Here is a 24,755-nt window from a genome sequence, read left to right on the forward strand (position 1 = left end):
CTGCATTAATGTAATCACAGCAGAAGCCTCCTGAAAATCAGACTTGATCTAGATTTTACGAAACATTCTTTATTCTTTGGTATAAAAGGAACATTCAGGATGAAAGAAACAACGGATTGATACATAAAAATAAAATAAAAAAATTCACATCCCATTTTACTAAATTTTATAACATGATTACCCATTTCTCGAGTTAGCGCATTAAGCATCAAGTAAACGTTAGTTTGCCACACAAGCTTTCCTTTGCTAGCTTTAAAATGGATTTGTTTTCTACAATAGATCGGCTTCTATTCTCCCATACAAATCTCTTAAGGCAACTGAAGAAACAGACAAAATAAAAACAAAAGGTCAAACACTTCTGTGCGGTTCACATCACGGGTAACAGATCCGTCGGCTCTGACATCGAGGACTACGGTCAAGTTGAACAAGCAATAAATTAGTCATCTGCAAGCACACTATCAGATAAAAACATGCCGATCTGATTCTGACCTTAAACAGCCTTACGTACAAAATTAAAATCAACGCTCAAAGTGAAATAATAAAGGAATGACAATGCGCAAAGGATCGGCCAGGACTCCTGACAAGCGTTAAACTAGACCCATCAGATCAGGTTAAAACTATCAAAAACCAAACCATCCAAGGAGGTCGTTAGTAATGTCAAATCATCTCGATTGTCCTTGAGATTCTCATTTAAACACTTAAAATCAAGATACTGCAGATAACTAGCGTTATATTTACAGTTCCTGCACCCAGTCAAGCATTTCAGGAATTCAGGTGTGAATCTGATCACTGATGGTTGTGAACCATGCTGTTAGTTCCTCCTCAGCCCTAGGCCATATGATTGTGAAGGTTTCTCTGGTTATGTTCGAGTGTTTCCGGCTCCTAGAGCTCGTCGCGGGCCGTGCTGTCCAGCGGCGACTGCAGGACGTCTGAGTTTTGCGCCTCGCTGCTCAGCTCCTCCTGCTCACGGCTCTTGCGCGATCGCGCTCGGTCCCAGTCGGTGCGGACGGTCTCGTTGTCCCAGACGGTGGAGGTCTCCGTGTCGCTGATGTAGCCCGGATCGCCCGTGTAGTGCGTGGGGTAAACCAGCAGCGGCTCGGCCGAAAACGCAAGCAGATCCCGCCTCTTGAAGTGAGACATGTATTCCTCGCTGCACAGACAGAGACGGAAACGACTTTAGTAATGCTGATCTATGAGATGAACGGTAATATAGAACAACACAACCAATGATAGCCAGCCAAATACATGGTGACAAATTATACATATCTACAGTTGAGGTCAAAAGTTCTTCTTCTTCCTCTTTCAGAATCTGCAAAATGAAAATTATTTTACCCCCCAAAAAATGCATGTTTTTAATTTTTTTTATTTAGTACTGGCCTGAATAAGATATTTCACAGAAAAGCTGTTTGCATATAGTCCATAAGAGAAATAATTGTTGAATTATAAAAATGAGCCTGTTCAAAAGTTTACACCCCCTTTGATTTTTAATACTGTGTTGTTGTTTTTTTGTTTAGTGATTGTTGTGATAGAGTCTCTTGTTTGTCCTGAACAGTTAAACTGCCTGCATTCTTCAGAAAAATCCTTCAGGTTCCACAAATTCTTTGTTTTTCCAGCATTTTTGTGTATTTGAACCCTTTCCGACAATGACTGTATGATTTTGAGATCCATCTTTTCACGCTGAGGACAACTGAGGGACTCATATGCAACTATTACAGAAGGTTCAAACACTCACCGATGCTCCAGAAGACACAATGCATTAAACTTTTTGAATTTAAAGATCAGGGTAAATTTAACTTATTTTGTAATAAATAGCCTATGAAGTACTAAATGGCGAAGAAAAAAAAAAATCCAATCTGATCAAAAGTTTTCACCCTCAGCTCTTAAAGGTCCACTGAAGTGCCTTGAAACACGCAGCGTTATTCTATGTGGTGACGTACTTTTAACTGAAACAAAAACATATCGCCCAGCCCCGCCCACTAATTTTGAATAGCCAATAGCGTTCCAAATATCTGCTCGGGCCAGAGCCATTGAGCTCGGTAAAGCCGCATTTGTAAGCTTATGACAGCCACAGACTAATAAATTACCCCACAGATTCAATATGGAACTCTTGCTAAAACGAAATAGTGATCATAATCATGCTGAGGCTGTGTAGTTTAATACATGCCGACCGCACATATGAGCGCATATGATCTGCTCCGGGTAAATGCGTCTCTGTGTAGGGGGCGGGACATTACGGACTCTAGAGAGCATTTGATTGGACAGAACGTTTGATGAGAAACTGAAGTGCACGGTGATATCATCCAAATCCTTGATTCATATTGGCGGAAGTGACGAGACTGTAAGTTTTGAATGCCCATATCTTGTAAACGCGAATTTTGTCTTTGTTTTGCAGCACACTAGCTTATAGATAACCTTAAGGCTAATATATTCATACTAAAAGCCAAAAAACTTTAATTTTGATTTCAGGGGGACTTTAATGCATGGTTTTTCCTTCTGGAGCATCAGTGAGTGTTTGAACCTTCTGTAATAGTTGCATATGAGTCCCTCAAATTGTCCTCAGCGTGAAAAGATGGATCTCAAAATCATACAATCATCAAAATCAATCATTGTTGGAAAGGTTTCAAACTCATATGCAACTATTACTAAACAAAAGAAAAAGAAAAAAAGAAATTCATTCAGGTAACAACACAGTATTACGAATTAAGGGGATGCAAACTTTTGAACAGGGTCATTTTTATAAATTCAATTATTTTCTCTTGTGGACTATTTGTAAATGTCTTGTATGTGAAATATCTTATTCAGGTCAGTACTAAATAAACAATAACATACATTTTTGTATGTTCTCTCTTATAAAAGAATTAACATTTTGCAGATTTTGAAAACTTTTGACCTTAACTGTACATATCTATCATATAAACATATTCAATTAAATAATTGTTTCTTCCTTAAACAATTAATATTATTAATATGAATGAATGAATTATTATTATTATTGTTACCATTTATACTCTTCATTGGTATTATTATCCTCATCATTATAATAAAAAAACTAAATATTTTTTAACTAAATATATTATTATCTATAATAATCTTTTGTTAAATTATAATTACTATGATCATCATCATCATCATCATCATCATCACCAAAAAAAAAATGTCAACCAAATATGTATTATTTTTATTATTTATAATCCCATTACAATCACATTTTATTTCTGTTATTATCATTAACTTATTAAGAATTATAAAAACTACGCTTTAGGTTTGTGATGTGATTTTTGGGATTTAAGTAGATTTCTTTGAAGGGTCATATGGGAATTTTTTAATCATTATTCTTTGCTTATTTGCTCAACAGCAGAAAATAAAATATGTTGGTATCTGATCAGAAGGATAAAACAATTGATCAAATGAATACACTACAAAAATGCTTTTCTTACTTAGATTTTTTGTCTTGTTTCCAGCCAAAATATCAAAAAATAAAAAATAAAAAATCAATAAGGATTTTCTAGACGAGTAAAAATGGTCTTGTTTTTAGAAAAAACAAGTCAAAACAAAGTGTGTTTTTTCCTGAAACAAGCAAAATAATCTGCCAGAGGGGTAAGAAAAAAAATAAAATCTCTTGTTTTCTGTTTGAAATATTTCCTACCTCATTGGCAATTAATTTTGACTTTTTAATTTTTTTTTGAAAACAAGAAAATAATGTTTACTTGTCTAGAAAATCCTTCTTGATTTAAGAATATTTAGATATATAGGCTGGAAACAAGACAAAAAAAAATCTAAGTGAGAAAAGCATTTTTGCAGTGTGAACAAACAATATATGGAAGTATAGACAGAGCACTAGGAATAATGATCCGGCTATATGGGGAGATCAGTTTCTCACATGGGGTGTTTGTTGTACATGACAGGCAGAAACTCGTCCACTGGCAGCAGCTTTTTGAGCGGTTCGGCCCGCAGCAGCTTCTGAGCGCCGCGTAGGGAGATGGCGTATCCCAGCGTCCAGTACGAATAATCCGCCTCCACCAGGTTGTGGATCCTGGGCACGGATTTCTCCGGTCGGTCCACCTGCATCCTCTTCCGGCCGATATAACTGAGAGACAGACACAAACAGCTGGTTTCAGCTGTCCAGCAGAGGGCACTATTCACATACAGACTCCTTCACTCACATCAAGTCCCAGTCCAGCTGCTGAGATTCGATCTCATCCATCAGATTCTGCAGGCGACGCTTAAAGAAAATCTCAAAGCGCAGATCGTCCTCGATCACCAGAGACGACTTCAGCCCCCGATCCACAATCTATACGTCAATAATCAATAATCAATAATAATACGTCACGACTTCATTCATCTAACACACAGACACACACAGAACAGTCATGCACTCATACACAAAAAACTAAGACATTTTCATCATTTAGATTCCATACAAATGTTACAATCAGAGGCGGACAGCAGTGAAGTATTTTTACTCTGCTTTAAAAGTACTTTTCAAGTGTCTGTACTTCAGAGTCTTCGTTATTTCATTTTAAAGTGTAACTTTTTACTGCACTAGGTTTCGTATTAAAAATCATTTAATACTTAATTATATTAAAAATCTAGCACCTTCTTACTTTTACTTAAGAAAAAGTAATTTAAAGATTTACTTGAGTAAAAGAAAATAAATGTTTAATGTTCTTAAGTGTTCAAGGTAAAAAAACATAAAAATGTAGTGATGTAAATTTTCCAAATAAAAACACTCTTGATAAAGTACAGATACTTTTGAAATTTACTTAAGCAAAAATACTTCACTACTGTCCACCTCTGAATACATTATAAAAGAAAAAATAAACCCATTATAAATAGTAGGTACTGTAAAAATAAATAAATAAATAAAATAAAATTATATATATATTCTTCTAAAAGTAGTCACATAACAGGGTAAACACATCGTCACAATGTAGGATATTATAAAAATGATTATCGTATAGTATATTTTAAAACATTTTCTATAAAACACTTTTTTGTATTTTTTTTAATTAAAAAAATACTAAAATATTTTCTTGTAAAGTCTCACATATTGAGTAAACAGATTTCCATAAGTTAACATTATAAAATAGTTTTTTTTTTCATTATTTTATTAGACTGCAAAAACATGCTTTTCTTGCTTAGATTTTTTTGTCTCGTTTCCAGCCAAAATATATACAATTTCTTAGTAAAAAAAAAAAAAGTAAAAATTGTCTTGTTTTCAGAATAAAAGTGTAAATTAAGTGCGTTTTTGCTTTTTGCTTCAAACTAACAAAATTATCTGCCAATGGCTCAAGAAAAATAATCTTGAATTCTGTTTGAAATTCTTTTGCTTGTTTTAAGCAAAAAACTCACTTCATTTTGACTTGTTTTTTCTGAAAACAAGACAGTATTTACTTGTCTACAAAACCCTCCTTGATTTAAGAATTTTGAGATATTTTCGCTGGAAACAAGACACACAAAAAAAAAAATCTAAGAAAAGCAGTGTTTAATAATTTTAAATATATTTTTTAAAAATGCTACTTTGCAGTATTGATAATATAATTAAGTGAACAAATTGGCATAACATTTAAATGTACTCAAAAATGTGTACTCTTTTATTTAAAAAAAAAAAAAAGTAAAATATATTTGACATTTTCTAAAAATAAATAAGGTTCTTTTTTTAAATGGATTAACTTGAATCCAATTCAGCTTCAAGCACTTTCCTGTTTTGTATGTTTTGTATTCTTTTATCAGAGGACAAAAGCATTTGTTTTGAGTTTTTCTCCTTTAACATTAGTGAAAACAGTTTATTTAGCTAAAGAAGTGTTATCATCATGACACCCGCTGCTCTCTCTCTCTCTCTCTCTCTCACCTCTGTCCAGATGTTGTAGTGCGACAGGAAGCAGCCCAGCTCTCCTTTAGTGAGCGGTCGTCCGTGATACGGGTCGCTGTATCCGGGCAGCATCTGGATCCCCAGCGCCTCGACCTGACTGACGTTCATCGCCCTGAAACACACACACACACACACACACACACACACACACACACACACACACACACACACACACACGCTCATGTCAGATGGTCTGTATGCAGAATTACGGTCATAATCAGAGCCAGGATTATGGGAAGCTCATATTTGTGTGTGAATGTGATGAGTTTGTGTGTTTGAGACATACTTGCCATCTACAGCTGTGATGATCTTGCAGGCGATCTCTTGTTCGTACAGAGTCCTCAGCATGCGCTCTCTGCGGTCCGAACGCCTCAGCAGGTTTATCATAAACACCTTAACATACAGAACATACGACTGATGAATATGTACAATCATAATATATTATACAACTTTATGATATAATATCAAAGTCAATATGTAATATATAAACCTGATAAACATATGACCCTGGACCACAAAACCAGTCATACGGGTCAATTGTTTTTAAAATTGAGATTTATACATCACGTGAAAAAAGCTAAATAAGCTTTCCATTGATGTACGGTTTGTTAGGTTTGTACACGATTTGGTTGAGATCTGGAATCTGAGGGTGCAAGAAAAAAAAAAAAAAAATTCGAAATATTGAGAAAATCACCTTTAAAGTCGTCCAAATGAAGTTCTTAGTGATGCATATTACTAATCAAAAACTGTGTTTTGATATATTTATGGTAGAAAATGTACAAAATATCTTCATGGAACATGATCTCTACTTAATATCCAAATGATTTTTGGCATAAAAGAAAAATTGATAATTTTGACCCATACAATGTATTTTTGGCTATTGCTACAAATAAACCCCTGCTACCTAAGACTGGTTTTATGGTTCAGGGTCACATCTAATATACAAGACTGATGAATGTATGAAAAAATAAAATAATAATATAATAAATAAATAATATCAAAGTAAATAATATATACACTACCGTTCAAAAGTTTGGGGTCAGTAAGACTTGTAATAGTCTTTAAAGAAGTCTCTTCTGCTCATCAAGGCTGCATTTATTTGATTAAAAATACAGAAAAAAACAGTAATATTGCAAAATGTTTTTACAATATTAAATAATGTTTTTTATTTTAACATACTTTAAAATAGATTTTATTCCTGTGATGAAAAGCTGAATTTTTATCAGCTGTTACTGCAGTCTTAAGTGTCACATGATCCTTCAGAAATCATTCTAATATGCTGATTTATTATTAGAATTATTAATGTTGGATAATATCAACAGTTGTGCTGACAAATATTTTTTGGAACGTGTGATTTTTTTTCCCAGGACTATCAAGTTTAAAAAGTACAGTGTTTATTCAAAATATAATTTTTTTATAACGATGAAAATTATTTATTATTTATAAAAAAATATTTATTATTAACTTTTAATAAACGTTTAATTATTAACTTAAAACATCCTTAGTGAATAAAAGTATTAATTTCTTTTAAAAAAAAAATGTACTGACCCCAAACCTTTTGAACGGTAGTGTATATAATATAGAAATAACATGATTTTAATAAAAAATTTATTTAAAATAAAAACAATTGTATTGTAGTACAGCTTACAATGATCTAAAATAAAGTAATACGACAATAATATAACACAATTAAATACTACACTGTTTTATGCCATTTCAAAAACGTAATGTATGAAATTAAAGAAATAAAATAATATAACAATATAAAATAAAATATTAATATATAGCAAAAAATACAAAAAAATATATATATAAAATGATTACAATTCTATTGAAAAATAAAACAAAGTAATATATAAATAAAATATAATATTTGAAAACCCAGAAATTATTCAGACACCATAGCTTTAGTTTTGTTTTGTTTGGTTTTTTTACTAGTGGATGCAGGACACAATAGTTCATTTATGCAAGTGAGGATAGCAAAATAAAGTAAACTGACATATTATACCCAAAAATTGCAGTGGACTAGCAGTAAAACTGATAAAAATCAGGACAATGAAAAATCATTGTTTTGTTTTTTTCATTGCTAAGGCGACCTTTTTACACCACAGACTGGTAGTTGCTCAACAAAGTAATGATAATTGTTTAAATATTGTCATAATAACAGTTGTCAGAATTGTTGGTTAATTACATACCTAACATTATCAAGATCAATTTGTTCTGTCAGTTCAACTCAGAGATCGTCATATTTTATTACCATTTTCTAAACTGCAGCGAATAGACTGATAATGTGAGAAAGGTGTCTGAATAAATTTTGGCTTGACTTTAAATTGCTATATTACGCTATTTTATATTATACCATTTCATAAAATAATGTAGTACACAATTATATTACAATATAAAACACAATGAAGTAAAATAGTGTGACATCCTCACCTCATCGAAGCCCATTTTATCCATCCGTTTTGGAGGAAGAGAGAGATAAACAGACGGCTCTGATGGAGGATTGCGCACTGGAGACAAAACACACAGAACAATCAAGGACATTTCCTCACGCTCTTGAACATGTCAAGTCATGTCGACTCGTCCTGTGTCTCACCCGTGACTTCCAGCAGCGAGTGCAGAAAACTGTCCGCCTCGTCCTGCAAGGTATTATGGGCGCGCAGGGGCACGGGGAAATACCCATAAGTCTCTCTGTTGCAGATGTACATCTGAACCTCTGTGGAAAACCATGGTAAAATTCAAGCAAACGCACCGCACGTGAAAATCAAATATAATCCGCGCAATTTGAGACGCACCTGCCATCCGAGCGGAAAAGGCGAAGATGATAATGTCGTCGAAGGCCCAGCTGTAGTCGGGATGAGGCGGGTAGAAGGCCAGCTCACGGGACGCCTGTTTCCTCAGGTCCAGCAGGAAGGTGGAGTGAACCATGGGGACGGCGAAGCAGCCCTTACGCTCCTGTCTGCGGATGGGCATGTAGGCCGGCGTACGCTTATAATAACCCTGAAAACACACACTCACTCAGGGTTAACCAGGGGAACGATCCTTAGATCCTCACATGCACATTTTATTTATTTATTTTTTTTATGTGCGTGTTCGCATTTATGTTTTTTTTGTTTTGTTTTTTTAATTAAGGCAAGACACTTATTTACCCAGTTGATTGATTGCATTTAAAAAATTACAAGTTTTCTAAAATGTTAGGTTTAAATAAGGAAGTGAGTTATTATTTTAATGAAAAATGCACTAATTTGCATACATTTCTAGTACAAAAATATAAACACTGGATGAAGTCAGATGAAGTTTAAAATTAGATATAAACTATTCCTCTGCAAAAACCTTCAGGATATAGACAGGCATACAAATGTGAAGTTTGGTGTGTGTAAGTGCTACTGAAGTAGAGATTTATGGCTCAGTGGAGGAGAAAAAAACTCATTTTGAGAAAACGGCCTTTAAAAATATGCATTGTAATAAAAATCTAGGGTCAAATAAAGTTTATTTATAGTTATTCTTAAAAGCTTTAGTTTACTGTCATTATAAAATAACTTCATTATTGTTTATTTAATACTAACAAATATGTTCTTAGTAAAAACTAACCAAAATTAAAAATAATTCGCTTATACTTCCCGCACACGAGACTTGGTGTTGTTTCCGAACTAAAAGAAATATATCGGTATCGGCTATTGGCCAAATAGAGAATATAGAGAAAATCATCGGCATGTCGGCAAAAATCCAATATTATGCATTTCAAAAAAAAGAAAAAGAAAAACACACACACACTAAATTTAACCATAACTACAACAATAACAGCACAGATGATCATTATTGATGAAATCAATCAGATTTTTTTTTTTGATAAACCCTGGAGAACAATAAATATAATGATACAAAAAAACAGGACTTAAGACAAGATGACGCCGTTGTCATTAATATAAATGTAATATTGTTGACAAAAAAGGCAAAACTAAAATATTTATAATTATAAAGGTTAATCATAATATATATATATATATATTATATATATATATATATATATATATATATATATATATTGTGAACAAAAAGTAGGGGAAAATAATACATTTTCTGTATATGTGACCCTGGACCACAAAACCAGTCATAAGGTTAAATTTTATAAAACTGAGATATATACATCATATGAAAGCTCAATAAATAAGTTTTCTATTGATGTATGGTTTGTTAGGATAGGACTAAATTTGGCCGAGATACATCTATTTGAAAATCTGGAATCTAAGGGTGCAAAAAATCAAAATACTGAGAAAATCACCTTTAAAGTTGTCCAAATTAAGTTCTTAGCAATGCATATTACTAATCAAAAATTACATTTTGATAGGTTTACAGTAGGAATTTTACAAAAAAATCTTCATGGAACATGATCTTTACTTAATTTCCTAATGATTTTTGACATAAAAGAAAAATCAGTCATTTTGACCCATACAATGTATTTTTGGCTATTGCTACAAATATACCCCAGCGACTTAAGACTGGTTTTGTGCTCCAGGGTCACATATAATAAACATATCTGGTTGCCAGATGTCAAGAGCTTTAATCCCCCAATTATAGCTTTTCTTTTAAAAGGCCACATTTTCTGTCCTTTGTTTTATATGTTTTTATATTCCCCCAATCTGGCAACCCTCACTTTGTTTCACTTAATATTCCAGATATGCCAACCATTCACACAAACACTCTGCTCTCAAAAAAAAAAAAAAAAAAAAAAGTTCTGATGGCCTGTGAACACCACATAACATGTAAACTCACTGGAGTTTAGCAATCTTCATGACCTTATTCTGCTCAAATGAAAGTGTAATAAAGGCACTGTGTGTTCCTTCACATGGCGTTTGAGCTGTTTGCTGCAATTCAGTTTGTGAGCAAACCTTCGCAGTGACAAACTGTAACAAACCCAACCATTTGTTGCTTAATGTGTAAGTGCAATAATTCAGAAACGTAAAAAGACATTTATCTAATGACAACTCTTATAATTTTGTGTAAAACAGTCATGATTGTCACCTGAGAGGTCATGCCGCACCAGAAGTTTGAATACGCCGCTCTGGACTCCAGCATCGGTGCCGCGATCGTCTTGTTCTCCTGCATCAGCTTCCATAACACGTCCTGGTTAGTCAGCAGATTATCACAGTCCACCATCTGCAAACAGAGACGCATGGCCATCAGTATGTCATGTTTATTTGTAGAGTAGCAAAGGGGTGGAAAATTGCCAGGAAATTTTCCAAAAATCCCAGGAAGATTGCAAAAAGTCCTGGAAAGTTTCATAAATGTTTCCGAAATGTACTGCAAGTTTTTCCACATTTTTGCAACCTTATTTATTTATTAGGTGCAACTCCACATATCTTGAGATTATTATTATTAAAAATAATAATAAAAAAAAAAAAATTAATTAGAATTAAAAAGTAAAAAAAAAAAAAAAAAAATTATATATATATACACATATTCAAAATAGAAATATTTGTAACAATACACACTTCCATTCAAAGCTAAGGGTCGGTCATTTTTTTCTTATTTTGTTTAAATGTAATTAATACTTTTAAGCAAGGATCTTAAATTGATAAAAAGTGATAGTAAAGACTTGCATTGTTTGAAAACATTTCTATTTTGAATAAAAGCTGTTCTTTTTAACCCTTTATTTATCAAAGAATTCTGAAAACTAGTGTCATGGTAAGGTTTAAAATCTTTATGTCATTTCATAATTACTTATGTTGTCTTTAAAATACAGTTAAAGCACAGCTGTATGTACTGACAAACATTAATGGTAAACCTAAATACATTTTAAAGTCAATTCTTTTGGAACTTGTATATCATGTATTTTAATATATTTGTAATTACACATTTGCAGTTTGCAATTAGGTACATTTAAAATGTAAAATGTATAAAATTTGTATTATTTTGAAATTAGATTTTAGCTCCTGAATCAATCGAACTGTAAAAAAAAAAAAGACTTTTCAAAAGTTAACGCTTTTAGTAAACTATTATTGGAGAACACTTTACAAGAAAATCGACACTATTTTTTCAGTGGAGTTTGAATCAAACGATGACTAAAAAAAAACGACTTTAATTTATGTCCATTTCCAAAGATCAAACTCAATGTGGTTCTCCAGAAAAGCTGTTTAAGTTTTATACATGTCAGTGGTTTTGATTCCTCACCAGCGGCTCCACAGACAGCATGTTTAATCCTATGATGGTACACATTATAAAACACATGCAAAGCAGTTAAACTAGAGCGGAGCCGAATGCTGGACAGCAAATCGAAGAACAGAGCAGCAGAAATAAACACACAGAAATAACCGACATACTAAACATTACTGCTAACTTTAGACAACCAAGTGCTCCTTCAGGGTCAGTTCAGGTCACACTGCACATTACTGTCACATTATCTGCACGCACAGTCAACATTACAGCCGTGGATAATGGTAGCTGACTTCAGTCATGGGTTAAGAGACTGCTCTCAGACATAAACTGAACTTTGACGTACCAGAAAGTAGTCGGCCCACATCTCACGGGCCATATCCAGAGCCGCCTGACGGAGCTTCATCACGTGCTCGTATCGCAGATATGTCCAGTGTTTCGGCCCGCTCTCGTCCTCATAGACGCTGACAAATGAATGAGCCACAAACATTTCAGACACACATAGAGGGAAAACTTCACACCTTCACTGTGCTGGACTGATTTGTTGTACTATTTATTCATTCAAGTATATGTTAAAATGAAATTGATACATAAAATGACTTAAATGCACTAAAATGTGAATGTTTATAATTTCTATATTTAAAAAATTCATTTTTTATTTAAAAAAAAATCATTTTTATGGAAAAGTAAGGTGGTAAAATAGCATGTGGTGCAACTCTCTAGTAATATAATAAAATACAAAACACTGAAACACTGAAAATTTCAGCTATTTTCCAAGACAACATTTGTCACTTTCGTTAAGTTTACCTTGATTTAATAAAATACCTAAAACTGAAATAAAAATAAATAAATAAAATAAAGACATCAAAGATGTCCATTTACAAAAGTAATTTTATGTCCATAAAATTAAATGACAGTAAAGTGTGTATTTTTAGGGTTTCAAATAAGTTTCTGGAGAATAAAATATCACAATTTAGTTGAAATAATGTTACATTGTCAAAATTTATGTAAAAATTCAAACATGTTCACATTAAAATATATAAAAGAATAAGGGAGCATATTCATTTTTATTGTGTTTTAAATGTAAAAAAAAAAAAAAAAAAACAGACAAAAATGCAAAACCTTGGATAGTGGCAAATTTTAAAAATGTAGAATTACAACTAATAAGTATTAGGGGTGAAAGTAATTGGCCTTTTGATACGTCATACATTGATTTTACTTGACAAGATTGCTACATAGAATGACATTTTTAAGGGGTGTGTGATATTAATTTTTTTGCTCAGAAAAACAAAAACATAAATTCAATTAAATTAAACTGAAAACTTTTTTTTTTTTTTTTTTGGAAAAACAACAATATCAAGCAGTGTTTTTATGCTTAAACTCTTTTTCGTCTTTGACCAAAAACTACTGAAAATTAAAAAAAAAAAAAACTAAATTCCATTACTAAAAATTAAATCTAATTCAAAACATCAACAACAAAACTATAATAGTATCTCACACTGAAAAAAACAGACACATACATACTTTTTACCTTGAATTTTTTTATGTTTAATAAAAATGTTCAAATAACAAATATCAATGTTTTAGATCAATGTAAAATTGATAGTTAACAAAGTTAAAACAAAATACGTTTTCCAACATCAGAAGAGAAAGAGAGCAGACACTGAGCAGATCACAGAAAATGTGCAAATTAGTTTGAGTTTACACATGAGTTCAGTTTCTGGTTCATATGTAGTTTAAGGTCAGCCTCACCTGGGCTCCTCCTGAGGTCTCCACTCCACATAATGATAGAAGTTCTGGACGTTTATCAGCCATTCGCGCAGGATCGCTGTGGTGTTGTCTGAATTATGATCTGTGGCCACCCTGAGGACAGAGAGATCATATGAAACAGTTCAGCATCTGAAATAAACATGTAAAAGACGGCCTCTTCTCCAAACATCAATGTCAGAATAGAAAGCAAATGACTATAATTACAGCTTTTTAATTTTCCTTTCTTTCCTGAATGTTGAGTTTGCTCTCATGTGCAGCTCTGTAAAATCACCCCATATTTAACTGCAATACATGACCTTTGGAAAACCAAGCTTGTCTTTAGCGTTTGGCTGCAGAACGAACACATGAGAACAAGAGACCTTTACAGACAGAAAGACAGCTGGTACAGACTACAGTACGCTTTTCAAAATGTGTTTCTTAAGAAGTCAAACTCACTCACACAGTTGCCAGTGTTGGAAAAGGCTTTTAAATGAATGCATTATTTTATATTAAAAAAAGTAACTGTTACTTTTATGGAAAGTAATCCATTGTTACTTAAGCATTACTTTTTGTCACCTGGGCTGGGTTAAAAAAAACTAAAAACTAAAATTTAAAAGTAATGTTTTACAGTACTGCATTACTTTCTATAAAAGTAACAGTTACTTTTTTAAATAAAGTAATCCACTGTTACCTTTGCATTACTTTTTGTCACGTTGGCTAAGTAAAAAACAACAAAAAAGAACTAAAAGTTAAAAGTAATGCATTACAGTACTGCATTACTTTATAAAAAGTAACTGTTACTTTTATGGAAAGTAATCCATCGTTACTTTTGCATTACTTTTTGTCATCTGGGCTGGGTTAAAAAAATCAAATTTAAAAGTAATGCATTACAGTACTGCATTACTTTATAAAAAAATAACTGTTACTTTTATGGAAAGTAATCCATTTTTACCTTTGCATTACTTTTGTCACATTGGCTAGGTAAAAAAAAGAACTACAATTTAAAAGTAATACATTACAGTACTGCATTACTTTATAAAAAATAACTGTTACTTTTATGGAAAGTAATCCATTGTTACTTTTGCATTACTTTTTGTCACATTGGCTAGGAAAAAAAAGAACTAAAATTTAAAAGTATGCATTACAGTACTGCATTACTTTATTAAAAAGGTAACTGTTACTTTCATTAAAAGTAATCCATTGTTCCTGTGTTAAAAAAGAACTAAAATTTAAAAAGTAATGCATTACTTTTACTAGTCACTTGAAAAAGTAATCTGATTACGTAACTCACGTTGCGTGTGAAATGTTAACCCCAACAAAGACAGCTGCTGTACAAATGTGTGTTCAGGTGAGTTCAGCAGATCGTGCGGAAATCAAGGTAATTTATCACTGAGATCATATATGCCATCTACTGAAGATCAGGGTCTTGCTGTGAACAGATGGTTTCCAGGTGCACAATCTCATATCAAACACACCCAGACTCACAGAAGCTTATGAATGTTCCTCAGGCAAATTCCATTCCTCTTTTTTTCCAGTCTCTTGATCAGATCAGCGTCCATCTCAATCAGGATTGTGTTTGAAGATGTACAAGTCTGAATGCTTTCATTACTTTCACTAAACTTGCGAAGACAAAAATTACTAGTACTAGAGTTCACAATTAGGTTTAGAAATGTGAATAAACACTGCTATGCTTTAGAAACAAATAATTGATTTGGTTGATTATATTATATTATAGAAACTGGTCAATAAGATCAGAAGTTAATTTATTTATTTATTTTTTACATTAATGCTTTTATTAAGCAAGGACACATTAAATTGACAGTAAAGGCATTTATGATGCTCCAAAAATATCTGCTTCAATTAAACACTGGTTTTTTTACAACTTTCTATTCATCAAAAAATCTTAAATTAAAAATGTTGCAGTTTCCACACTAACTTTCACTAATATGATAGCTGAAATTCAGCTTTGCTTTTTCGTAATAAATTACATTTCAAAATATATATTTAAATTGCAATATATTATCTTCTATATATAAACTGTAACACCATTGTAATAATTTTTCACAGTATTATTGTTACTTTTTTTTTTTTATCCAATACACATTTTCCCAGACTCAAATTTCCAAACCTCTCAGTAGATTTCGAGACCATATTTAACATAAATGGTTCATAGAATGGTTCTTTGTGGAACCAAAAATGATTATTCTATGGCATCGCTGTGAAGAACCTTTTAAAGCACCATTATTTTTAAGAGCGTAGGAACCATAATGCAGCCTTGAATATTATATATCAAATTAATCTTATCAACCCCTAAACTTTGAACGGTAGTGTATTATAATTACAGATCATTATACATATATAGATAATTATGGTGACAAAATGGTGATTAAACATCTCGGAGTGTAAAATCCCATCTGTATGTGGCTGTCTGATTCATAGAGAATCATCAAAAGAAAGTGCTCTTTCGATAATTAAAGCCATTAAGACACGGGAGGAAAAAAGGCGCCAAACCACAAGCCAAACCGCGGCGCTCCAATTAAGAGAGCCAATCACACGGCCACGGCACGGCGACGCCCACCCAACAAACGTTCAATATAACGGTAAAAATAAGTTCACACTGTAAAAAGTTAAGCATAAGTTTAGCAGCTGCCTTAAGTGTTTAACTCAACTTAAGTCATTCAAACTCACAAGTTATATCAACTAATTTTTATTGTATTAAGTTAAAATGACTTTAAGCTGTTTTAAGCTGATTTAACTTAAAATCTTTAGGCAGCTGCTGAACTTAGGTTTTTAAGTTGAATCTGGTGAAAACCTTTCACAGTTCATGAGCAGATGAGAAACCCACTGGAGATGTCTGACACAAGCTGTCGGTGTGTCTTTGCTCTTGTGTGAACCTCAGTGATCTGCCGCTGTGATGCTATGGTTATGTAGAGAGCCTACTTGTTAGCGGTCAGCGCCTCTCATAATTGATTTAAGTGCAGTTTGAGTATATTCCTGTAATACTGTAATAACGCTTTAGATTATATAGAATTTGATGCGCATGTGCTGACGCTCAGATCTGCCAAGATGTTCCTCTGTTCATCAAAGACTTGCATAAATACAGCACAGTTTCAGTTTGCTAAAGCGCTGGCGAGCACTGAACCCGCCCAATGGCTTCTAGGAGTCTCGGACCGCATGTGGTTTAGTTCTGGTCTGTTTGTGGCAGCGGCATAAACCCTGGCGGTTCGGTTTCAGTTGTTAACTACACTATGCTTCAGCTCTGGATGCTGCTGCGACTCTGAACTGAATGAAGGAGGATGATACGATGTCAAAAATGTTTTACATGCTGCAGCTACAGGCCAGATGCTATTTTAAGGTCGCCCAACAATTAAACATACATATATGTGACCCTGGACCACAAAACCAGTCTTAAGTCGCTGGGGTATGTTTGTAGCAATAGCCAAAAATACATTGTATGGGTCAAAATTATTGATTTTTTTTTATGCCAAAAATCATTAGGAAATGAAGTAAAGATCATGTTCCATGAAGATTTTTTGTAAAATTCCTACTGTAAACATATCAAAATGTAATTTTTGATTAGTAATATGCATTGTTAAGAACTTAATTTGGACAACTTTAAAGGTGATTTTCTCAGTATTTTGATTTTTTTGCATCCTCAGATTCCAGATTTTCAAATAGATGTATCTCGGCCAAATATTGTCCTATCCTAACAAACCATACATCAATAGAAAGCTTATTCAGCTTTCATATGATGTATACATCTAAGTTTTGTAAAATTTAACCTTATGACTGGTTTTGTGGTCCAGGGTCACATATAATGAAGGATTCCCCCATAATTTCATTCATTTATCGTCATATACTCATTTAAGGCCTGTTCACAACAAAAACGATAACTGTATTAGCATCCACATCAATGGACAATATAATTTGCTGCAGTTTGATCCTTCTCCCACTTTAAATGTTTGAGCTCTTGAAAGCTGCATCCAGTTTTTCTTATCTTTTCTCCAAAGTATGTACTATCATTAAAGAAGGTTGTTTTTCAAAATAATAAATAATTAACTGATGAGATGTAGCTGCCTCTTTGGATGGTGAAGTCCAGCTGTTTTCATTAATACTGCATATTTGGACATACTTTTAGTGTGCTCACAGTCATTTACTAAATGGTACCAGAGTTGGGTAACTTACTTTAAACAAATGATTAATTACTGGCTACTAGTTACATCTTTAGTGTGATTAGATTACACTTACTCCCTCTCGCTAAAAAGTTTTGCATGAATTACTTTCAAAATCCTATTTCAACATTACGTTGAACAATACAAGAATAGACATTAAACTGCTCCTTTAATTCTTTCAAAATAAATAAAATGTGCATACTTCTCAAGCTGACTAAAGTATTTAAAGGACAAGGTAAAACATAGGGTGAATTCAGATAAAGTGGGCCGTTTAAGCTTGATTGTGCTGTGCCCAAAGGGTTAGTTAAAGGGATATTATTTCTCTAAATGATTAAATAGTTTTGGCTGATGCAATATCACATGGTGGGTGTGGCTACACCTCAAATGAGGAGAATATAAAGCTTTAAAAAAAATTGTATATATATATATACACACACACACACACACACACACACACACACACATATATATATATATATATATATATAAACAGTTAAAATGGTTAAAAGTGTTTACATATGGTTGCATTTTTAAGGTTCCTCATTATTTTTTAGCTTATTTTTTGTTGCTTGTGTTATTGTCACGTCTTTAATGTATTGTAGAGTTTTAGAGGTTTTTTTTTGTTTGTTTTTTTTTACCAATATTCTGATTTCTGAATATTCTGATTTTCAGATTTCATCAAATGAAATGTCAACACAACATGTTCTTTAAATGTTTGGAATTTCACACATAAATTGAGATGTGAATGTACACATATGTATTTAACTAGTAGGTTATATATTGCTGGATTTGTTTAACTTGTCCGTTTTATCATACGTGTTAATAAATCACGTGCTTTTAATTAAGATGCAGAATAATTATTGATAAATAACGGATTGGCCCACTTTACCAGAAAATAAATTGGTCTGGGGTATGTTTATTGGTATATATCTTGCAAATAACACTATATTAACTGTATTTACATTAAAAAAAAATTATAGCTTGACTCTAAAGTTAACAAAAGTAATAAAAGTAAAGAAAACATCTAGGTATCTAAAATACATGTTTTATAAAAAAAAGTGGCCCACTTTACTTAAATTCACGCTACATTTTAAGAATAGACATTCAATTTACATCAGAGCTTAATTGTAATTAATTATATTGATATATAATTAAATGAATTAAAACAGTCCATAAATGCATTGTTTTCACTTCAAACAGTAGCATGTCTCTTTTATCATGTAAAACCAAACTACTTTTTGTATCTTTGACTTGGTCTGATATTTTATCATCAAATGCATTTTCACGACCCAGCCAGCACATGACCGACCTTCAACGTTGAAATTTGGTTGAAATAAGGTCAGTTGTTGTTTCAACAGTGAAACAACGTTGATGTGACGTTGAATGCTAAATGGTTGAAGATTAGTCAACACATGACCGAAATTCAACGTTGAAATTTGGTTGAAATAAGGTCGGTTGTTTTTTTAACGGTAAATCAACTTTAAAAAACTTTAAATGCTAAACGGTTATATATACCTTCAAAAGCAAGTGTTTAAATTATAATATTATTAATACAAATAATTAACAAGGTTAACTTATAAATCAACATATTTTTTTATAAGATCATGTCTTCAGCATACAAAGAAATGTATAAAAGTGTATATGTTACTTAAAATATAATTATTATCACCAACAATAAAGCCAAATACATTTTGTATTCACCACATGCTGAAACAATTCCTATTGGTTGTTTTGCCTTACTGCTTTGATCATGATTGGTTCATCTGGCTGTCATTCAGGAAACTGACAGGTGAAACTGCGCGCAGTGCGCGGGCCTTCGTAATTTAAAAAAGTTTGACCGTTACTGCATTTCCTTGTGAGGCTGTGAGCTGCATAGACTGTGCGAGAGCTGCTGCTCACCGAAATTACTCGGTTGATCCCGAATTATCTTACATTTTCCTGTTATATTTTTATTTTGAGCGTATTTGAATTGTGAAATCCCAACGGAGAACAAAAACCGGAAAACAAAGGAAATAGACGTGAGCTGCGAGTCTCTGAAAACATACAGCACAGGCTAAATCAGGTAAGACAATAAGTATTTATTATTACCTTTCAAAAATAGTACAAGAGTTAACAAATTGGTAAAGGACATGTAACCTGCAGAAGTTAAATACTTGAGTGTGTGTTTGTGCTGCTTTATGATTACAGACGGCAAAAGTTAGATGCTAATCGCATTTAGCGCGCTAGCAATATTAGCTCTTCTGGTCGTAGATATATCTGCTGTTGTGTGTTGCTGGTATCTGTTAATGTCTGTCTTTTAGACATTAACATTTTTCGATATAAATGCCATGCATTACTGCTGGTCTGTTTACATTTTAATCCTATAATAACAATACCAAAGATTACATACTTTGTGTCTTTTCTGTATATCATATAACGGCAAATGTCTTTATAATTTAAATGAATTAAGATTGTTTAAAGGAATGGTATAAAACTAAAAACGGCTTTTAAAAAAAATTTCAGTAAACCATTTATTCTTTCCCCTTGTAGAGTCATTAAGGGTCCAGTTTATTGGCAGTTTGGTAAGTAATTGTTCATCTTTGCACTGTCATTTCTGGTGGAGATTCATTGATCTTTTGTTATAGGTTTATTTAATTTAATATAAATGTACTCAATATGATTTTACTTGTTTCACTATATACACTGTTTAGTTAGAATTGTGATTTAAGCCATGTTGTTTTAAACTTTAATCTGAATACATCAAAATGTGTTTAATGAAGTGTTGTGCACTTAGTTTCCAACTCCACTGTTATTGGACTGTAAAGTAAAAATATTGTACAAGATCTGTTTTGTATCAAGTGTTTTCAGTTAACTTAAGATATTCAATGGTATCAAGGTTGGTATTTTATGAAACTTTATTTTTGGTGTTTTTTGTTTATGCAGGACAGTACAGAAAGCACAAAAGTGAGAGAGAGACGAGGGGACAGCATCAGAAAGGACACAGAGCTGGGACTCTTTCAGGGATCACCCGAAGCACAACCATGCTATATGCACAAGGCTGTTGTTTTTAGCATAATTTGAAGAAACATTTTGGCTTAAAATAATAAATACATTTCATTTAAGGTATTTCCTGCGTAAAGAATTTTAATGTGACTGCTTTTATATCCCTTCACCACTGACATGGTGTCTGTTGCAGGTTCCATTCTCAAAGGCTTTTACCCATTTCCACTGCACAAATGTAAACCTGTTACACATCTGTAAACCTGTTTTCACAACTAGTTAACCACCAAAATAAGAGATCAAGTGGTTTTAGTCAAAAAAGGTTTCTCTTGCAAGTGAAGTGCAAAATATGCATGCTTTTGTACAAAAACTTTGAGTCTTTAACCTTCTGGGGTCTAGGGATTTAAACATATCCTGACATTTGTCTTATTTTTATTTTTATTTTCAGTATCTGAAAAAAATACACTACGAGTCAAAAGTTTTTGAACAGTACGTTGTTTTTTTTTTATATTTTTTATTAAATAAATTCCTTCTGCTTAATAATATTAGTATTATTTAAAAGAATATTTAATATCATTTGAAGTATTTTAAAATGTAATTTTTCCCTGTGATCAAAGCTAAATTCTCAGCATCATTACTCCAGTGTCACATGATCTCATAGAAATCATTCTAATATGCTGTTCAAAAAACATTATTATCAATAAGCAGTAGATTGTCTTTTTTTCTTCTCAGGATTCTTTAATGAAAAGTAAGCTCCAAAGATGAACATATACTTGAAATGGAAAGCATTTGTAAACAAAAAAACATCCTTTTCAAAACTTTTATTTAGCAAGGATGCTTTACATTGCTCAAAATTGAGGATAAAGACATAATATAACAATAGATTTCTATATCAGATCAATCGTTTAATTTTCAGTTCATCAAAGAAAACTAAAAGAATTATTGAATAAAAATATTAGAATGATTTCTGAAGGTTAATGTGACTGGATCATGAGTAATGATAAAAATTCTGTTTTGACATCACATGATTAAATTACATTTTCAAATATGTTCAAATAAAAAAAAAAACATTTTAAATAGTACAAATATATTTTATTCATTTTTTCTGTACTTTGAATTGGTGAGCAGAAGAGACTTTAAAAATGTAAATTTTACTGTGAGAAAACTTCTGACTGGTTATGTATAATGTCTAAAGTCTGATTACTTTGTATTCATCACAACGTGGGCTACAATAATATGTGAGCATAATTAATGTATTTGTATTGTTTTTGTAAAATGATTTTGACAGGTTTTTATTTTGATTTATACAGTGTATGTTTCCAAAATAAAACTTGTTTTATAATATTGATCATGTGTTAGTTTATTGAAGTTGACAGTCAACCCATGCTTCTAATCATTTGATTTTTAACTAATATGTATGTACAGTGTTGATCTAAATGCAAACTGGTTCTAATTGAACGTACAGTTGTGTATTCACCGTTGTTGAAAAGAATGTAAGACGTTGAAACAAAGTCGCGATTTCAACGGTGAATCAACGTCATAATATCAACGTTGAAATTTTTTGCAAATCCGAAAGGTTTTTCACCGTTGATTCAACGTCGACAGATATGGAAGGCATTTTCTGCCAATTTTAAATAAATCAATTTAATTCTAAAAATGAAAATGAAAACCAGATTAACAATTTCATTATAAAAAGCTATACGCAAAATATGTGCCAAAATTGAAAACGAAATGAAATGATTTTCTTTTCATTTTTATTTTCACTGTGACAATGCATTTTCCCTGACAGATTGAAAAATAAAGTGCAGTTGGTGATTTGACATTTCATTTTCACTGCAATCTCGAGTCAAAGCTGCCAGTCTTAAAATGAAAAGGTAAATGTGAAAAAGAAAATGCAAATCCAGGTTTTACAAAGCTTTTTATTAATGCTCATGCAATAATACTGACACAATTAAAATCGAAATGTAAAATTCATTTTTCGTTTTATTGTCTCTTTTATTTCAGTTTTCATTTTCAAAGTCAACTTGTATGCAAATCCCAGGGGGCGGGGCTTATTGTTAGAGCGACGTACAGAGGCCAATTCTCACCACAGTTAGGTAAAAAATATGATTCTGTATGTCAAAATAATGAGAAACGCTCTCATATTAATGACGTAATAGCTCATAATAAGGACTGACTTCTCTCCTATCAGTGGATAGGAGAATTACAGAATTACTTCTTCGCATGTGCCAAGCAGCGGAGCAGAAGGGAGCGGCACGCTAGCGACACCCGCTGGACAAAGCCGTGTAAATTACACAGCACGTTCTTCAAAACTCTGTAATCATAAATAGCATTAATGATACGCTATCTGTATATGAGACGGGCTTCCATAATATAGTCTTTTATTAATTTGTACCAAATTATTTTTGTTTGTCTGCAGCAACACTTTAATGCAGAATCGTGATCCAAAACATAAATAGCCTAAGTTAGAGGATTATAAATAAATGAATGCACGTCAAATTTGTGTTTGTTTGTAGTAAAACCTTCGTTAATTTTCGTAAGAAACATTAATGCAACTAAATACAGTATTTCTTCAGTAATAGTACTTTGTCCAGCGGGTGTCGCTAGCGTGCCGCTCCCTTCTGCTCCGCTGCTTGGCACATGCGAAGAAGTAATTCAGTTTCTCACTGATAGGAGAGAAGTCAGTCCTTATTATGAGCTATTAAGTCATTAATATGAGAGCGTTTCTCATTATTTTGACATACAGAATCATATTTTTTACCTAACTGTGGTGAGAATTGGCCTCTGTACGTCGCTCTAACAATAAGCCCCGCCCCCTGGGATTTGCATACAAGTTGACTTTGAAAATGAAAACGAAAATGAAAACTGTGAAATAAAAGAGACAATAAAACGAAAAATGAATTTTACATTTCGATTTTAATTGTGTCAGTATTATTGCATGAGCATTAATAAAAAGCTTTGTAAAACCTGGATTTGCATTTTCTTTTTCACATTTACCTTTTCATTTTAAGATTGGCAGCTTTGACTCGAGATTGCAGTGAAAATGAAATGTCAAATCACCAACTGCACTTTATTTTTCAATTTGTCAGGGAAAATGCATTGTCACAGTGAAAATAAAAATGAAAAGAAAATAATTTCATTTCGTTTTCAATTTTGGCACATATTTTGCGTATAGCTTTTTATAATGAAATTGTTAATCTGGTTTTCATTTTCATTTTTAGAATTAAATTGATTTATTTAAAATTGGCAGAAAATGCCTTCCATAGACAGATGACCATAACCCGAAAGGTAAGAGGGTGAAACAAAGTCGCGTTTTCAACGGTGAATCAACGTTGCTATTTCCACGTTGAAAAGACGTCAGAATATCAACGTTGAAATTTTTTGCAAATCCGAAAGGTTTTTCACCGTTGATCCAACCATGGTACCTGACGTTGTTTCAACGGTGAATCAACGTTGAAATGCCGGCTGGGGAAGAATCGTTTTTTGGTTGTATCTTTAATTTTTTTGAGGAGATGTTCACTGTAAATACTAAATAATAAATGATTTGGTGAATGTAAAAAAAGCAAGATCTAAATGATTAGAAATTAATATGTAGTTCTCTACATATTTAGTTTATTGCAGATGCCATCCCTAGTTTTATGACGCACATTTTGAGGCTATAAAGTCTCTCGGAAGGTGTTTCATTAATCTAGCTGTCGCCTCAGGGCGCGTTTTCAGCTCACCGAGTCTCATTCATGCAGATAACTCATTCATGTGTTGTTTTCTCACAAATTCCATCAGTGCGCGCAACGCTCATTCGTGAACGCGGCTACAAAGACACGTCGGCT

At 32.6% G+C, this 24,755-nt stretch overlaps 1 protein-coding gene across 1 annotated transcript; it reads right to left on the reverse strand.

The window, feature by feature from the left end:
- Positions 1-49: 49 nt before the first annotated feature.
- On the reverse strand, positions 50-13,886 carry colgalt1b (collagen beta(1-O)galactosyltransferase 1b). The gene is made up of 11 exons (XM_073841490.1): positions 13,781-13,886; positions 12,375-12,492; positions 10,898-11,032; positions 8,671-8,875; positions 8,472-8,591; positions 8,309-8,385; positions 6,159-6,265; positions 5,852-5,984; positions 4,164-4,291; positions 3,881-4,087; positions 50-1,150 (listed from the first exon to the last, which is right to left on the reverse strand). The coding sequence occupies exons 2-11, from the start codon at positions 12,432-12,434 to the stop codon at positions 883-885; spliced, it is 1,440 nt and encodes a 479-aa protein (XP_073697591.1). The 5' UTR covers positions 12,435-12,492; positions 13,781-13,886; the 3' UTR covers positions 50-882.
- Positions 13,887-24,755: the final 10,869 nt, after the last annotated feature.

This window comes from Garra rufa, chromosome 6 (assembly GCF_049309525.1).
Source record: "Garra rufa chromosome 6, GarRuf1.0, whole genome shotgun sequence".
Classification (NCBI taxonomy): Eukaryota; Metazoa; Chordata; class Actinopteri; order Cypriniformes; family Cyprinidae; genus Garra; species Garra rufa.

Bases quoted from the DNA above. Each gene is read 5' to 3' on its own strand.
- colgalt1b (XM_073841490.1), bottom strand. From the start codon at position 12,434: ATGAAGCTCCGTCAGGCGGCTCTGGATATGGCCCGTGAGATGTGGGCC. The intron at 11,033-12,374 runs GTACGTCAAAGT...CTCTGTTTGCAG, and splicing joins TGTGGGCCGACTACTTTCTG to ATGGTGGACTGTGATAATCT. The intron at 6,266-8,308 runs GTGAGGATGTCA...CTGTATGTTAAG, and splicing joins ATAAAATGGGCTTCGATGAG to GTGTTTATGATAAACCTGCT.